The 16,173-nt window shown below is 41.1% G+C and overlaps 1 protein-coding gene across 2 annotated transcripts; it reads left to right on the top strand.

Moving 5' to 3' along the window:
* The first annotated feature begins 10,728 nt into the window (after window positions 1–10,728).
* Window positions 10,729–15,931, top strand: LOC124289220 (zinc finger protein 883-like). 2 transcript variants are annotated; one of them, XM_046725827.1, is made up of 2 exons: window positions 10,729–11,179; window positions 13,771–15,931. In XM_046725827.1, the coding sequence occupies exons 1-2, from the start codon at window positions 11,064–11,066 to the stop codon at window positions 15,653–15,655; spliced, it is 2,001 nt and encodes a 666-aa protein (XP_046581783.1). In that variant the 5' UTR covers window positions 10,729–11,063; the 3' UTR covers window positions 15,656–15,931. The 2 variants fall into 2 exon arrangements, with proteins under 2 accessions (XP_046581783.1, XP_046581792.1); XM_046725836.1 differs by lacking the exon at window positions 10,729–11,179 and adding an exon at window positions 11,342–13,195.
* The last annotated feature ends 242 nt before the right edge of the window (window positions 15,932–16,173 follow it).

Raw genomic sequence — 16,173 nt, 5'->3', positions numbered from 1 at the left:
ATGATAACGTCCTGAAAAATAGCGTTACTATATTATAAAATATACATTTGCTCCATCAATGCAGCACATTTATGTAGTATAGCTAAAATCGATAGATTTCGATAGAATCGATAGAATTTTTAATAAAATAAAAACAAACAACGGTATCGGTTTTGAAATATATTTAATGTTTTAAAATACATTTTTCGCATAAAATTCTCTGATAACGTTTATAACAATTTTTCTCTGAAATGAACAACTTTCTCAACTAACTTTCAAACATTGTAATACGCCCCCCCCCCCTGATCATTGATGTGAGCCATCGCTTGTAGAATCGCAACTTCGGGTTCTCAACAGAAGAAGAAGAAGAGATTATTTTTATTTTTGTGTCACATGTTATATATAAAACATACATAAACTATAAAATATAACATCCGGCCATATGGCCTATGAGACACAAGGCACTATATTATATCTAAAACAGATAGTAGTAAATAAAATATCACAGCTTTGTAAGCAACAATGGAGTGTGGTATATATACTAAGTCAAAAAAGAAACTTCACAAAATGTAATTTGAAAAATAATGAATAATTTTTCTCTGATGATACATCTATGAATCCGAAACAGGATCCCTATCTTTCGACTGTAAAAAAACGTTAGCAAAACCCACTCAAACCCATCCATTCGTCGTGCAAATGACGTTAGTGCCAAATCAGGTTGTGCACGTGCAGTAGATCACGTGATTTTCGCATCGAAGTTTTCTTCACATGCACGTGTTTGCAGTGGCCTCAAGAATTGAAAAAACACTTTTAAACCACAGTTCTAACGGTACTTGAAATGCCACGATTGTCCAATGTGCAACGTGAACGTGACGTTGGCATGTTGCAAGCGGGAAGATCAGTAATTGACGTCGCAAGAGCAATGGGATGCAGCCGTCGTACTGTGTATGACTTGCGAGGTCGTCTACAACAAACTGGCCTCACTTCTGATCGCCCAAGGTCGGGTCGTCCACGTGTGACGTCACGAGCAGAAGACCGTCAAATCGTCCTACGTCACCTACGTGACAGATTTCTGCCGGCTACACGAACCAGGGCTGAGATGTTTAGAGGTCGACTGTCCTCACAGACCATTCGAAATCGGTTGCGGGCTGTCAATCTCCATTCTCGACGTCCATATCGTGGGCCAATATTGACGCCGTTTCATCAACGTCAACGTCTGCTGTGGGCCCAACGTCACCTCCGATGGACCCAGAGAGACTGGAATCGAGTCGTCTTTAGCGAGGAATCCAGGTTTACCCTCAGATTCGCAGACGGCAGGCATAGAGTCTGGAGATGACGTCGTGAATGGTATGCCTAATGTTGTGTACAGGAAGTCGACAGATTCGGGGGCGGAAGTTGCATGGTGTGGGGTGCTTTCTGTGGGAACAGCCGTTCCCGACTTCTGGTCATCCGTGGAAACCTCACAGCTGCTGCTTACCGCGACCAGATGCTCACCCCTGAACTCGTTCCTTTCATGGCGGCTCATGGCCCAGGTCTACAGTTCCAGCATGATAATGCTCGGCCGCATACCGCCATGTTGACGCGAAATTTCCTCCAAAACGCTGGAATCAACGTCATGGACTGGCCATCGAGGTCCCCTGACCTTAATCCAATAGGGTACGTTTGGGATGCACTTGGGAGAAGGCTTCGTGGTCTTAGGAACCAACCTCAGAATTTGCAGGAACTTGGCGCTGCCTTGCAAGAGTAATGGCGCAGAATCCCCAACCACGTGTTCACAAGCATCAGGCAGTCGATGAGGAGACGGTGTTTGGCAGTGGTGAATGCGCGGGGCGGCCATACACGATATTGAACTGAGAAATTTCGCATTTTTATTCTTGTGACTTGACGTAAAGAATATTTCGTAATTTATTAGGAGTTTGGAAAGATATTCGGTATCCATATCTGAAACTATTCGTGAACCTGGCTCCCTCCGAATACTGATTTCATTTTTCATTTGAAATGATTCATCGACCCATCTAAAGCTGAAACATGAATGACACCTAACTACACGGTATATAACCAATGGTACCCTTGAGAATACATCCATTTTCATCGCAGAAGAAATCATGAACAAAGTACCGAACGTCGGAACAATGATTTCATTTTTCTCGCTTTTATTAATCATGATAAATAAAATTTATTACCCGCGAGGATCAACATGGGTAGTGCCCTCATCTAAGAGATATAACATCATCGAAACCATAGCCAGCGACAGGATGCGTTGGACGGATGACAGTGGGTCAGGCGTTTTCTTTTTCAATTGTTGACGTGATTCGTTGAACAACCATGGTGCGGGAATATCTTCATTGTTGAGATCGAATGACCATTATCGGCCAGACGAGTGATATTGGCCGGTGAAGCAGCGCCGAGCAAACGGTGCCGAGATGGTGTCGCCGGAATACCGCGGGCGTGATAACCGTCGGTGCTGAACGGTGTTTACGGTAAATGACGATGCCGACTGACTATTCGACTATGGTTTCGTTTTGAAGCTATTTTAAAACCGTGGCTGCGTAATTTCGGTATGCGAACGAATGACAAAGCCGAAACCGCCGCTCGGTCTATTCCTGATGCCGACCAGCGCCTATGCTCTGACTCCGCTTAGCCAGGTCGAACCGCAGGAAGGAACATCATTCTCCTAATTCATCATCGAACCATTCATATCTATCGACATCCTGCGCATCCATCTCATCTTTCATCATCGCCGGTACCTGCCATGGCTTCAAAATCTTCAATCAATGACATTCCATTTCTTTATCAACCTTTGATAAAATTCGGATTCCTGTTCTGGGACAATCCATTTCGTACTTCCGTGGTTTGATTCCATCGCTGGATGGGATATCGGTGTCGACTCGATGGATGAACTGCGTATCACTGATCAGGATCCTGTCATGGAATACGCAACAAATCATCATTCGATGGGATCAAACTTCGAAACTAAACATTTCATTAAATGTTCAAATGATATGAACATGTCGTTCTGCGAAGTTCGTTTCCATCGATAAGTATTCATTTATGCTGGATATTTAACTTAATGATGAACCATAGAAAGCAACAGCAACGAACGCATAATCGACGCATGGATCTTCATGGAATTGCTGAAGGTGATTCATTTCGGTCTCTATGCGTTAACGTTGTTTCGATAAAACGTTATGAACATAAAATGCGTTTCCTCCTACGATGCGAAAACTTTATCATGCGATCGATACGGATTCGACGTTATTTAGCGATACATGCGCTTTGTTCATGGTAAAGGAAATTGCCGAAAATCGTACCAACAATTTCCATTTTTATATCCATCTTCGATGCGATACCATTGCATCGATACCGGCATATATCGCAATCAATGAATGGCGCAATTTCGAACCATTTTCGACGCTTTTCGATTTAATCGGCATGAATCTCAATAAACGAGTTGAGAACCTGGCAATTTCATTCGCTTTATGGTAACGATGCCATTCTCAAGGATACGATTGAATCACGATCATGATGCTCCGTTGATCCATTACGACCTTTTCCATATAAATGAACGACGCACCATTCCATGAGTAAATCCCCGCCTATCGCTGGAAATATAAAACAGGATATTGACAATCCAGAAATGAAATAATCGCGGCAATGGCTACATAACGGCACTCGATTTGGTCGTAAATGTACGATAACGGTCATGGGCGACCAGAAGAGCCTATCTGACTATGACAGCGAATCGGCGGCTTCAGAAAGGCATTCTTAAGCTCCGGATGAACGATGCGACGCGAATCCATTCCTCCGGAGAGCTTCCGTTAGCCGACTCCATCCCTTCTTTCAACTGATGACTACTCTTTCCGGTTTCAGACGCCTTCTCGCCAACTGACCGACCGAAGTGCCGACACCCTCATCTCCGCTATGGAGATGCATGTGGCCAAAGGAACTACAATCATCACCGATTGTTGAAAGGCCTACAGCAAGCTGGGGAAGCTGGGCTACACCCACATGACTGTGAATCATAGTGAACACCTTAAGGACCCTGAGACAGGCGCTCACACAAACACCATTGAGTCTACGTGGCAAGCTGTGAAAAACACTGGACTTCCAGGATCCGGGACACAGAAAGCGTTATATGATTCTTACTTTGTGGAGTACATCTTTCGCCAAAAATACTTGTCTGGGGCTCCGGACAAGTACCTCGCTTTCCTGGATGCTGTGAAATGTGTATATGCACCTACTCTTGATTGTGTGGTGGATCGCATAGAACGGAAGCTCCTCGCTGAGAAGAATTAGAGCTTCCCGACGTGTTTCGTCCAAGAAAAATAAAGACAACAACCGAAACACGTCTGCAGTTTCCTTTTGGTAACCAGGCTGCACTGACAAGTCCTGGTGGGACGAAACATGTTTCAAAACCAATGGGATGCAATGGGATTACTCTGTCCAAAGGTAGGTTAACCCTAACCCTTAACCCTAAGGATCGTAAAGGGGTGCCCAACCCTAACCCTAAACCCTAAGGATCATAAGGGGTGCCCAACCCTAACCCTAAGGATCCAAGGGGTGCCCAATGAACCCTAAGTCAAGGTTCTGCGTTATAGTAAGACAGTGCAGTAGAGCTACAGAACAGCTGCACTATAGCCAGATGCACGATAAATGCTCATTAGCGAGCGTTCTGCACACGCCGGGCCGCGGTCGGTAAATTTCATTCTAGCCCCTATTCTATTATTAAATCCGATTAACATCACTTTTAATCAACACATTTGTGAAAAGAATATTATTTTAACTTTGATAGTGTTTCAGCGATAGCCATTAAACCAACGAAGCCGGTTAATATTTACCAAAGGATAGAACTCCATTGTATCGTGGTAAACACTAAAACTCGGATTGCAAGGCGAAGTAGGGAACAAAAAATGAAATTGTTCAACTCACCTTAATGTGAAATCAGTTGAGGTATTTTTTGTAATCGAAGGTGCACAAAACTGTATCCATTATGAAATTTTATTCAAGGAAATCACCAAACTTCCATAATACATCATTTTCATCATGATTTACTTTATATTTGTTCATACTGTTGTTTTTTGTTTTATTTCAGGCATGATTTCAACAATATCTCAATGCAAAATATTATTTGAAATAATAAATGTTATAATATGAATAAATAATTATGTGAACAACAGTATAATAAAATCCTTTCTAAATTTCTAGTTTGTTAGAGTGTGCAAAATCATTTTCAGTGAACAGGGATCATTTTTGCATTTTGTGTCCTTATTTGAATTACAAATTTTGGTATTCACTGGAAGATAAATAAAGCTCATGACGTCACTTCCACTACCTTATATGGCAACAATGAGATGTAGACGACCTTGCTCAGATCAAGTGGGAAGGGTCATATACGACACGTAAATATTATAGCGTGTATTTGATGAATGGGGTTCAGACAGATTCCATTAGATTCAAGCGTTTAATGTTAATATTTCTGCTGCATAATGCTCACGAAGATTCGATACATCCTGCTGGTTTCTAAAAAGTAAACAAGTGACTGACATCTGGCTGTCGATTTACATATTCAAATCACCGCTAGGAGGCGTGTCTTGCACGGAAAACCCGAAATACGGTTTGCCGCGATACCATGAATGCCGCGATACAACGAGGTCCGAGTGTACTGCACTTTACCGGGTGCACTTTTTCAGATAATTAGTATAAATTAGCGCTGTTGGGGCTTGAACGCGCTTGGCCGGATTACTGACTTCGTTAATTGGTGACGTAATTGGCGGACGCTCTACCTCGGGACCACGAGGACCATCACAGTTAATGAAGTAAGGCGGAAGCGCGAGAAATGAAAACAAACCACTGCGCAAGCGCAATGGTTTGTTTACATTTTTCGCGCTTCTGCCCCACTGTGCCACGCCCTTCCCATTCACTGTTTTTCGCGCCATTATTTCTTGGACTGTACTGACGAGTACCGGATGGATCGAAATGTGTTTCAATTGGATATAATAGGATTATACTGCCCTAAGGTAAAGTCAAACCCTAAATAAGAATCGGAAAGGGACCCTTACCCTACGCCTCTTCCAACCCTAACCCTAAGGATCGGAAAAGGTGCTAACCCTAAACCCTAAGGATCGAAAAGGTTCCCTAAGGATCGAAAAGGTTCCCTAACCCTAACCCCTAACCCTAAGGATCGGAAAGGGTGCCTAACCCTAAACCCTAACCCTAATGATCATAAAGGGTGCCTAACCCTAAACCCTAACCCTAAGGATCGTAAAGGGTGCCATAACCTAACCCTAAGGATTGTAAAGGGTTGTTTGACTCTAAAGATGCAAGGGAAGGGAGACGGAGCAATTACCGCGATATAGCAAGACAGCGCTTGAGACAGTGCGGTTCAGCGAGCAGCAAGGGCTGCGCCTGGTACAGTTCATCTAACCTGTTCATCTAACAAATTCATCTAACCTGCAGAGATACATCAGGGATCACAGCAGAACTGATCCTTTCCTGGAATCGAGCCTCATCTGTACGGAATGTGGGAGAGTTTTCACAATCATTCATATCACCTGAAACAGACATTCAGAATCACAATAAAATCAATCTGTTCAGTGTGTGTCAAAAACTTTACAAAAGCAACACGTGGTGTTTCTCAGAGGCAACACGAGAGCAATGTCACCAGAAACAGAAGTCAAGTAACCACTCTTACAGACAAAAATGACCTTATCACTCCATTGTGGTATGGTTTTAACTGCGTTTGTGTTGGGCAAATGGTGAGATAAAGTGGAATGAAGCCTTGGTTATTAGGAGCAGGAGAAATATGCCTTGTATTGTTTCAGGGGAACATACTGGAGATAACAAACATGATCAAAGATGTAAACTTGGCAATCAAAACATCACTGGATGTAATAATCAACATATATGTTGTACTTCCTCTTCTGTTGGGTGTGTTTTTTATTTGTAGAGATTATGATTACTGTGTGTATTTTCTCTTAAACGGAGCCTTCCATAGCAAGATCTGAATGCGATTCAGTTGAGGCATACACATTGAGATGAACTAACAGAATTTGGTTCAATGATTGGAAAAATTGTATCTAAAGCTCTCATTTCCCAGGAATTATATATTCCACTATTGTAATATTTCATTTGCAACTTTTAGTTGATAGTGAAATAACAATAATCACAATTGAGCATTCTGTTATTTTGCTGTTAGGCGTTACATTTTTCCCAAGTGACGAATTTTGGAGCTGTCTTTAAAGGACCAGAGTCCAGGGATGCATGTGGCTAAACATGTGAGTTAGGACTGCTTAAACTCATGGATACAGGCAAATGTTGCTTTTTGAACAATAAAGTTCATTACTGAGAACTGATCTTGGATTCAAACCCAGAACTCCACAAGAAGGGGCTTGTATGTGCCATGAGGGGAATAGTCCACCAAATCTTTACCAGAAATATTACATAAATTAGTAATTGCGTTTTTAATGGCTTTGAGTATATAACCAGAATGTGGCAAATGCATGATTTTCTTGAAGGTGCTTAGTGGTTAAAGTGTTCGCCTGTCACGCTGAATACCAGGATTCTCTTCCCCCACATGGGAACAATGTGTAAAGCCCATTTCTGTGTCCACTGCCATGATATTGCTGGAATATTGCTAAAAGTGGAGTAAAACTAAACTCAACCACTGCCCCAAATAATGTTAAAGTAACATTGATCTGTTTCATGTTTTGCTATGGTGTATTTTCACAAGTAGAGTATGGTACCAGAAGTGAACCATGCATTCCAATATATATCTCCTGTCAAATATCACCCTGTAATGATTATGATGCAAAGTTTAATGTGTACTGATATGATTCCCTCAGATCACAGTGTATCATAAATCAACCCAAAGCCATTATTGCTCCTATATTTATAAACCTCAGTGTTACAATCAAGGAAAACTCCTTTTTTCAAGATGGTAATGATGCTACTTCAGTGTGACTTATTCACTTTCCAAAAGTAAAGTTGACTATATCAACATTTGTTATGAATCACTATCAAATAGTATTGATGACAAGTTTTCGTCAATAGGTGAGAATATCTTTACTCACTGATGGCAGCCATCTCATAAACCAATGTATGAAATAAGCCAAAAACCCACCCTGACATTTGGTAACTTCAAAAACTTACCAGCCCAGAAGAGATTTAACCAGTCCTTCTTAAATACTAAATAGACAGTGCCAGTGGACACGTTATCTGAATATTTTTTTCCACCCATCCATCAGGCTGGCTAGCTGTAAGATTAGACTGTCTGGCAGAAATCTAGCCTGTTTGGGCGGTCGGACGGGCCTTATTTCATACACTGCATAAACATATGCAAAGTCAACTCCATTGATCACCTCAACTAGCATGGGAACATAGGGTGGACACTCTTTAAGATCTTGGTTAGAATCTGGATAGTACCAAGCCTTTAAGCTTGATGTAAAATCGATGAAAATATTATTTTTTCACTTTTAATTACTTTTTGTTTGATGAATTTATAATACTTATTGAAGCAAACATTTATAGTAAATGATAATATTTATTTGGTTGATTATGCTTTTATTGGGAAGTAAGAGCTCACAATCCACCGATACTGGTGTGTATTTTCCTTGATGGGATGGGCGGTGGTGTAGCCTAGTGGTTAAAGCATTCGTGTCATGCCAAAGACCTGTGTTTCTAATTCCCTGATGGGTACAATGTTTAAAGCCCATATCTGGTGTCCCCTGCTGGAATATTGCTAAAAGCGGCATAAAAAATAAACTCACTAACTCAATCACTCACTCACTCACTTCATGAACATGATAAAGAAAATGGTGACTCCTATGTTTTCAGTGAACAGCATTTCATCAACAATCAGATGATGGACGTGCAAGGTCAACAACAGAATCATGGCTCTGTCATTGAAGCACATGTGAGAGACTGTAACAGAGCATTACTAGAAACAAGTGAAGTCCAAAAAGAGCCTGTTACTGGCACAGGTGGCAACACTAACTCTGAGAGAACACTGATGCTGGTAACAGATGATGCTAAGAACAGCAAAGCCTGTGAGGTTCCATCAAGGCATCATCATAAGTGTGGAGAATGTGGGAAAGCGTTTCAACGTTCATGTACCCTGAACACTCATTTGAGGATTCACAGTGGAGAGAAGCCTCATAAATGTACTAAATGTGGGAAGGAGTTTACACAATCAAGTCACTTGAAGACACACATGACCAGTCACAGTACAATCAAGCCTTATGAATGCTGTGTGTGTGATAAAAGGTATAAACGTCTAGATGACCTCCAGACACACATGAGGATTCACAGTGGAGAGATGCCTCATAAATGTACTAAATGTGGAAAGGAGTTTGCACAATCAAGTCACTTGAAGACACACATGAACAGTCACAGTACAATCAAGCCTTATGAATGCAGTGTGTGTGATAAAAGGTATAAACGTCTAAGTGATCTTCAGATACACATGAGGGTTCACAGTGGAATCAAGCCTTATCAGTGTGGTGAGTGTGAGAAAACATTTACTTATTCAAGTAACCTGCTCGCCCATTCAAGGATTCACAGTGAAATCAGGCCTTATGAGTGCGCTGAATGTGGAAAACAGTTCACACAATCATATAACCTGACAAGACACATGTTAACTCACAGTGGAATCAAGCCATATCAATGTGGTGAGTGTGAAAAAACATTTACAAATTCAACTGCACTACACCTTCATTCAAGGATTCACAGTGGAATCAAGCCTTATGAATGCACTGAATGTGGAAAACAGTTCACACGTTCAAGTAACCTGACGAGACACATGTTGACACACAGTGGAATCAAGCCATACCAATGTGGTGAGTGTGAAAAAACATTTACAAATTCAACTGCACTACACCTTCATTCAAGGATTCACAGTGGAATCAAGCCTTATGAGTGTGGTGAGTGTGAGAAAACATTTACTTATTCAAGTAGCCTGCTCGTCCATTCAAGGATTCACAGTGAAATCAAGCCTTATGAGTGCGCTGAATGTGGAAAACAGTTCACAAGTTCAAGTAGCCTGACGAGACACATGTTGACACACAGTGGAATCAAGCCTTATCAGTGTGGTGAGTGTGGGAAAACGTTTGCACTAAAGCGTGCACTGAAGGCCCATTTGAATAGACACAGAAAAATCAAGCATTTAAAGTGTGGGGAATGTGGGAAAGAATTTCCACGGTCATCTACCTTGCAGAAACACATGAATATTCACAATAGAAGGGTCGCAGTGGAGGTTCCATTAAGGCATCATCATAAGTGTTGTGAATGTGGGAAAGAATTTCCACGGTCATCTACCTTGCAGAAACACATGGATATTCATAATAGAAGGGTCGCAGTGGAGGTTCCATCAAGGCATCATCATAAGTGTGGTGAATGTGGGAAAACGTTTCCAAAATCAAGTCACTTGAAGTCACACATGTCCAGTCACAGTACAATCAAGCCTTATGAATGCACTGTGTGTGATAAAAGGTATAAACATCTATGTCATCTCCAGACACACATGAGGGTTCACACTGGAATCAAGCCTTATCAGTGTGGGGAGTGTGAGAAATCGTTTCCATACTCAAATTCCCTCAGAGCTCATTTGAGAATTCATAGTGCGATCAAGCCTTATCCATGTACTGAATGTGGGGAACAATTCCGACAATCAAAGGACCTGAAGATACACCATATCTTGACTCACAGTGTAACTGAGGTTTATCAGTGTGTTAACTCAATTGTATATGAGCCCATCTGAAGAATCACAGTGGAGTCCAACCACATGTGTGTAAGGGATGTGGGGGATTTTTTGTGAACTAAACTGACTTGAAACAGCATGTGTGCCACAGTAAAGTGAAGCCTTTTCGGTGTGTTGAGTGTGGGGAAGAATTTACACATTTATCTGACCTGCATAAACACAGAGAGAGTCACATTAGAATCAAGCCTAATGTTTGTAGTGAATGTGGGAATGCATTTCAACACCCAAGTCATCTGAAGGCCCTTCAAAGCATTCATAGTAAAGTGAAGCTTTTTAAGTGTGGAGAATGTGGGAAAGAATTTGCTGATATATCCCTTTGCCGATACATGGAATGATGTCACAAATGTGCAGTTCCAGATGCTACTATAGGAACCAGCTGAAACGTCCGGCTGATGACATTTCACTGCTGTACCCGTACTCGATGTCAATGAGTGCAGACACAAAAACGTGTGTGGACCCTTTGGTTTACTTTTGTGTTTACAATGTTGATAAACATCATTTGTTGGCTATTTGGTTATTGAGTATTTGAAGATTTAAACATCAATAAACATCATTTGAGTATTTGAAGATAAACATCAATAAACATCATTTGTTGGCTATTTGGTTGTTGAGTATTTGAAGAACGGGAATATTTCATTTGAAATTCATTTCCAAATTAATTCCTGTGCTTCAAATACTCAATAACACCCGGAAATTGGCCAACACATGATGTTAATCTCCTAAAAAGAACCTTATCAGCAGTGTGACAAAACATTTACACACACTCCTGTGCAGGCCCATCTGAGGAATCACAGTGCGCCACATATGTGTCAGAACTGTGGGAATGTTTCTGCTCTTATATGACATGAAAAAGCACATGTCACAGTAGAGTGATGCCTTTTCAGTGTGGTGATGTGGGAACAAATGTACAGACTCATCTGCCCTTCATAGACACATGAAGAATCACAGTGACGCCAAGCCTGACATGGAATCAAGCCCTAAAATGTCCTGAATATAGGAAAGAATTATTATAATCACACCTTAAGTCACACACTTAAGGAATACTTGCTGTGAAAGCATATCTAGAAACAGGATCTGTAGAATCTCTCCAGTTACTAACACAGATTTTTGATGAAGTGCTTGTGATAAAAAACATTACACCAACATCTATCAGGCTGAAACAAAAGGAATCAGGCCTCTAGTATTATGTGTTGTGTTAACTTTATTGGTTTAATAACAAACCTGGTCAGATCCTAGCACAAAAAAGGATGTTACATGTTACAATAATGTTGCATCCCCTAGGTATGTATTTATGTGCAGAGATTATGACTAAAGTGTGTATTTTCTTGTAAACTTATCCAGAAATGGGAACTGAATATTGCTAAAAGCGGCGTAAAACCAAACTCACTCAGTCAGTCAGCCAGTATGATTCCAAACCGAGGGTCATTATTCCTTTTGTTCATTTGCATATTTTGAGTGTTTCATTGGAGTGTTTCAACTGTGACACAGACTGTGATATCATTCCCTCTGATCACAGTGTATCATAAATCAACCCAAAGTCATTATTGCTAGTATTTTTATAAAACATCAATGTTAAAGTCAAAGTAAACACTTTTTTTCAAGTAAGTAATGATGCTACTTCAGTGTGACGTGTTCACTTTCTAAAAGGAAAGTTGACTATATCATGAGCATTTGTTTTATGAAAATCTATGAAATGGTGATTATAACAAGTTTTCGACAAAAGGTGAGTACAGTCAGACCCTGGATACCCGGACCCCAAGTATCCGGAAACTTCGCCTTCCAGTCAGTTTTCATAAATAAACAATCTCGTACGTTATAACAGTGACTGTAACAGATATGCGGTTTCCGTTCCCGGCTAGTAAATTTTACAAACCAACTGGCTAAATCAACACAGAATTGACTCACTTATCCACATGAAGCTTTGACCTTCCGCTGACCGTGTGAAGTGAAGCGTGAGTGTTCCACGTGTCTTGACATGAGACAAGGTCTGCTAATCCGGATTAATGACCGATCAACTTGGTTTTGGTGGTGATTAGTAGGCCTCTCTGACACAGAGTGAATTGTAATTGGCAAATCAAAACGACCATGCTGTTTTGGAAATGATTTTAAAGCAGACGTGTATGCTCGCTACCGTTTCAACACCTAAGCCTGGATGACAGAAATCCAGATATTTGGATATTCAGTTATCCAGCAGATTTACGCAAAAAAGAATGTGTCTGGATATCAAGGGTGTCACTGTATATCTTTTTCCACTGATGGCAGCCATCACAGACGTATACAAAGACAAGTCCATTGATCACCTGAACTAGCACGGGAACTTAGGGTGCAGGTCAGAACAAGGATTAGCAGTAGACATCATTTTTGTCACTGAGGGGGGCAAATTTGGAAATGTTCTAACTGGACCAGTGTTTCTATTATATCTCACTATGGCTTGTCGTGATCCACAAACCATCTTTATCATTGGTGTGTAAGCCATCTTATATACAGGCAAGATAGTCAAATACCTGTCACACTGACAGTTTACAATTGGCAAGGCGTTTAACCCTGAACATCTTGCCATTGTCCTCCATACTGAAATATGACAAAGAAAGTCATGTTGTGATTGGGTAGTACCAAGCCTTTAAGAAGATCAAATTGTTCTGTAAAACCAATAAAAATGTTATTTTTTCACTTTAATATCTGTTTGGTTGATGCATTACGTATTAAAGCAAACATTTATAGTAAAAATTGTTTGGAATAAAGAAAAGGGAATATTGCTGGAAGCGTTGTAAAACTAAACTCACTTACTCACCCTTGGTGGTGGTTTATTGGGAACATTTCTTGCATGAGGATGAGGGGCAGTGTGGTAGCCTAGTGGTTAAAGCATTCACTCGCTGAAGACCCGGGTTCGATTCCATACATGGGTACAATGTATAAAGCCCATTTCTGGTGTCCCCTGTCATGATATTGCTGGAATATTGCTAAAAGCAACATAAAACTAAACTCACTCACTCACTTCATGAACATGATAAAGAAAATGGTGACTCTTATGTTTTCAGTGAAGAGCATAACATCCACAATCTGATGATGGACGTGCAAGTTCAACAGCAGAATCATGGCTCTGTTACTGAAACACATGTGAGAGACTGTGAGAGAGCATTGCTAGAAACAAGTGATGTCAAAAAAGAGCCTGTTACTGACTCAGGTGGAAACATTGACAGTGAGAGAGAATTGCTGGACATAGGGGAATTGCTGAAAGGGGACCTGAAACAAGAACCTGTTACTGATACAGGTGCAAACACTGACTGTGAGAGAGAATTGCTGGAAATAGATGACCTGAAACAAGAACCTGTTACTGATATAGGAGCAAACACTGACTGTGAGAGAGAATTACTTGAAACAAGTGATGTTAAAAAAGAGCCTGTTACTGACTCAGGTGGTCTCAAGAAACATTCTGTTTCTGACACAGGTGGAAACACTGATTGTGAGAGAGAATTGCTGGACATAGGGTACCTGAAACAAGAACCTGTTACTGACTCAGGTGGTCTCAAGAAACATTCTGTTACTGATGTAGGTGGAAACATTGACTGTGAGAGAACACTGATGCTGGTAACAGATGATGCTGAGAAAAGAAAAGCCTGTGAGGTTCCATCAAGGAATCGCCATAAGTGTGGTGAATATGGGAAAGCGTTTCGACGTTCATGTGACCTGAACACTCATTTGAGGATTCACACTGGAGAGAAGCCTTATAAATGTACTAAATGTGGGAAAACTTTTACACAACCATGTCACTTGAAGTCACACATAACCAGTGACAGTACAATCAAGCCTTATGAATGCAGTGTGTGTGATAAAAGGTATAAACTTCCGGGTGATCTCCGGACACACATGAGGGTTCACAGTGGAATCAAGCCCTATCAGTGTGGTGAGTGTGAGAACACGTTTACAAATGCAACTGCCCTTCGCATTCATTTAAGGATTCACAGTGGAATAAAGCCTTATGAGTGCACTGAATGTGGGAAACAGTTCACACAATCATATAACCTGACAAGACACATGTTAACTCACAGTGGAATCAAGCCATATCAGTGTGGTGAGTGTGAGAAAACGTTTACAAGTTCAACTGCACTACACGTTCATTCAAGGATTCACAGTGGAATCAAGCCTTATGAGTGCGCTGAATGTGGGAAACAATTCTCTCAGTCAAGTACCCTGACGAGACACATGTTGACACATACGGGAATGAAGCCTTATGAGTGTGGTGAGTGTGAGAAAACATTTCTACTAAAGGATGCACTGCAGGCTCATTTAAATACTCACAGTAAAATCAAGCATTTCAAGTGTGGGGAATGTGGGAAAGAGTTAAAGCAGTTATCTACCTTGCAGAAACACATGAAGATTCACAATAGAAGGGTCACAGTGGAGGTTCCATTAAGGCATCGTCATAAGTGTGGTGAATGTGGGAAAACGTTTCCTCGTTCATTTAACCTGAAAAGTCATTTGAGGATTCACACTGGAGAGAAGCCTTATAAATGTACTAAATGTGGGAAAAAGTTTACACAACCATGTCATTTGAAGTCACACATAACAAGTCACAGTGCAGTGAAGCCTTATGAATGCACTGTGTGTGATAAAAGGTATAAACTTCTATGTCATCTCCAGACACACATGAGGGTTCACACTGGAATCAAACCTTTTCAGTGTGGTGAGTGTAAGAAAAGATTTATGTATTCAAGTAACCTGCTCGTTCATTCAAGGATTCACAGTGAAATCAAGCCTTATAAGTGCTCTGAATGTGGAAAACAATTCACACAATCAAGTAACCTGACGAGACACATATTGATTCACAGTGGAATCAAGCCTTATGAGTGCACTGAATGTGGGAAACAGTTCACAAAATCATATAACCTGACGAGACACATGTTGACTCACAGCAGGAAATAGTAGTCATAGTAGAAAGGTTACAGTGGAGTGAGGCCTTTTCTGTGTGGCGAAGGTGAGAAACAATTTACACTCTCGTCGAATTTGCTGAGACACATGAGGTGCCACTGTGGAATCAAGCCATATCAGTATGCTGAATGTGGGAAAGAGTTTACACAATCAAGTAAACTGACATTAGGAGTCAAAGTAGAATCCTACCTTATCAGGTTAGTGAGTGCGAGGAAACATTAACACTCATGTGTCCTACAGGCCCATCTGAGTCTAACCACATGTGTCAGGAGCGTGAGGAAACATTAACACTCGTGTGTCCTACAGGCCCACCTGAGTCAAACCACATGTGTCAGGAGTGTGAGGAAACATTAACACTCGTGTGTCCTACAGGCCCATCTGAGTCAAACCACATGTGTCAGGAGAGTGAGGAAACATTAACACTCGTGTGTCCTACAGGCCCATCTGAGTCAAACCACATGTCAGGAGTGTGAGGAAACATTAACACTCGTGTGTTCTACAGGCCCATCTGA

Source organism: Haliotis rubra, unplaced genomic scaffold (genome assembly GCF_003918875.1).
Source record: "Haliotis rubra isolate DU_JTF1 unplaced genomic scaffold, ASM391887v1 Scf1117, whole genome shotgun sequence".
In the NCBI taxonomy this organism is placed as follows: Eukaryota; Metazoa; Mollusca; class Gastropoda; order Lepetellida; family Haliotidae; genus Haliotis; species Haliotis rubra.
This window is presented reverse-complemented; position numbering and strand designations above follow the sequence as displayed.